The following is a 1679-nucleotide window of genomic DNA, read 5'->3' as shown; positions in this document are numbered from 1 at the left end:
ATCAATTTAACTTTTGAAAATATAAAATTATTTTCTTAAATATTGTCTTTCTGATTATGGAATATCTTAGTCTTCATTTATCCAAATGTTAACTCAGAAATGTATATAAAATAACTCAGTAACTTGAAAAGCTATTGCTTGTATCCACAGCTGGAAAAATATCTCAATGAAGCATATAAAGGGAACTGCATAAAAATTCTACTGTCATAATGGTGCACACTATCTGGAATTGGGATACTTTTTTCTCCAATCTGTTTGCAAGTGAGCGGTTGACAATGCATGGACAGACTTTGAGTTTATGTGATTCTTTCTTTAGGTACAGGAAAAATAAGAATGATGATGGAAAAAAATGCAAGTTTTGAAGACTTCTTTATTCTACTTGGATTTTCTAATTGGCCTCATCTGGAAGTACTTCTCTTTGTGGTTATCTTGATCTTCTACTTGATAACACTAATAGGAAACCTGTTCATCATCATTCTGTCACACCTGGACTCCCATCTCCACACTCCAATGTACTTCTTCCTTTCAAACCTCTCATTTCTGGATCTCTGCTACACCACCAGCTCTATTCCTCACTTGCTGGTCAATCTCTGGGGCCTGGAAAAGACCATCTCTTATGCTGGTTGTGTGGCTCAACTTTACTTTGTTCTTGCACTGGGAACTGCAGAGTGTGTCCTACTGGTGGTGATGTCCTATGATCGTTATGCAGCTGTGTGTAGACCTTTGCATTACACTGTCCTCATGCACCCTCGTTTCTGCCACTTGTTGGCTGCGGCTTCTTGGGTAAGTGGTTTTACTACCTCAGCACTTCATTCCTCCTTTACTTTCTGGATACCCCTATGTGGACATCGCCTAGTGGATCATTTCTTCTGTGAAGTTCCAGCACTTCTGCGATTATCATGTGTTGATACCCATGCAAATGAGCTGACCCTCATGGTCATGAGCTCCATTTTTGTTCTTATACCTCTCATCCTCATTCTCACTTCCTATGGTGCCATTACCTGGACTGTACTGAGCATGCAATCAACCACTGGGCTTCAGAAAGTGTTTGGAACATGTGGAGCCCATCTTGTGGTTGTATCTCTCTTTTTCATTCCAATCATGTGCATATATCTCCAGCCACCATCAGAAAATTCTCCTAATCAAGGCAAGTTCATTGCCCTCTTTTATACTGTTGTCACACCTAGTCTTAACCCTCTAATCTACACTCTCAGAAACAAGGATGTAAGAGGAGCAGTGAAGAGGCTAATGGGGTGGGAGTGGGGAATATGACAGGGAAATCATGTTGGCTGTTGTTGTTTTTCTAGGATCTCGTCCATCTTGAAAGGTAGTTTCCCTTCTTCTTTGTGATTTGTTTTTCGTCTAACAGTTCACAAAACATGGAATAGTTCAGTCCCCCATTTGTTACTCTTTTTAATATTCAGTTCTGAAATATTATGTTGAGATAAAGTTTTTGATTAGTACCACTCTGGTCTTTTATAATTCTATATTTATTTCCACGAAAATTGTGTACTGTGGTTTCAACATAAATAAATGTGTGTGTGTGAATAATTATAAGGAGATTATTTAAAAAATATTGGAAATATTTCTGACAATGTGCTAAATTATGAACTGACCATTGATATGTACAGGAAGAGAAGGGCAATATTGCAAAGACGTATGCTAAAGAAGTTTTTCGT

At 38.1% G+C, this 1679-nt stretch overlaps 1 protein-coding gene across 1 annotated transcript; it reads left to right on the top strand.

Annotated features, from left to right (window-relative positions):
- The first annotated feature begins 333 nt into the window (after positions 1-333).
- LOC105513843 (olfactory receptor 2J1) lies at positions 334-1272 on the top strand. Its single transcript, XM_011944877.1, has one exon. It carries the CDS (start codon positions 334-336, stop codon positions 1270-1272), a length of 939 nt encoding a protein of 312 aa, XP_011800267.1.
- The last annotated feature ends 407 nt before the right edge of the window (positions 1273-1679 follow it).

This window comes from Colobus angolensis, unplaced genomic scaffold (assembly GCF_000951035.1).
Source record: "Colobus angolensis palliatus isolate OR3802 unplaced genomic scaffold, Cang.pa_1.0 Scaffold237, whole genome shotgun sequence".
Taxonomy (NCBI): Eukaryota; Metazoa; Chordata; class Mammalia; order Primates; family Cercopithecidae; genus Colobus; species Colobus angolensis.
Note: the sequence above shows the minus strand (reverse complement) of the source record. Positions and strands in the feature narration are given on the sequence as shown.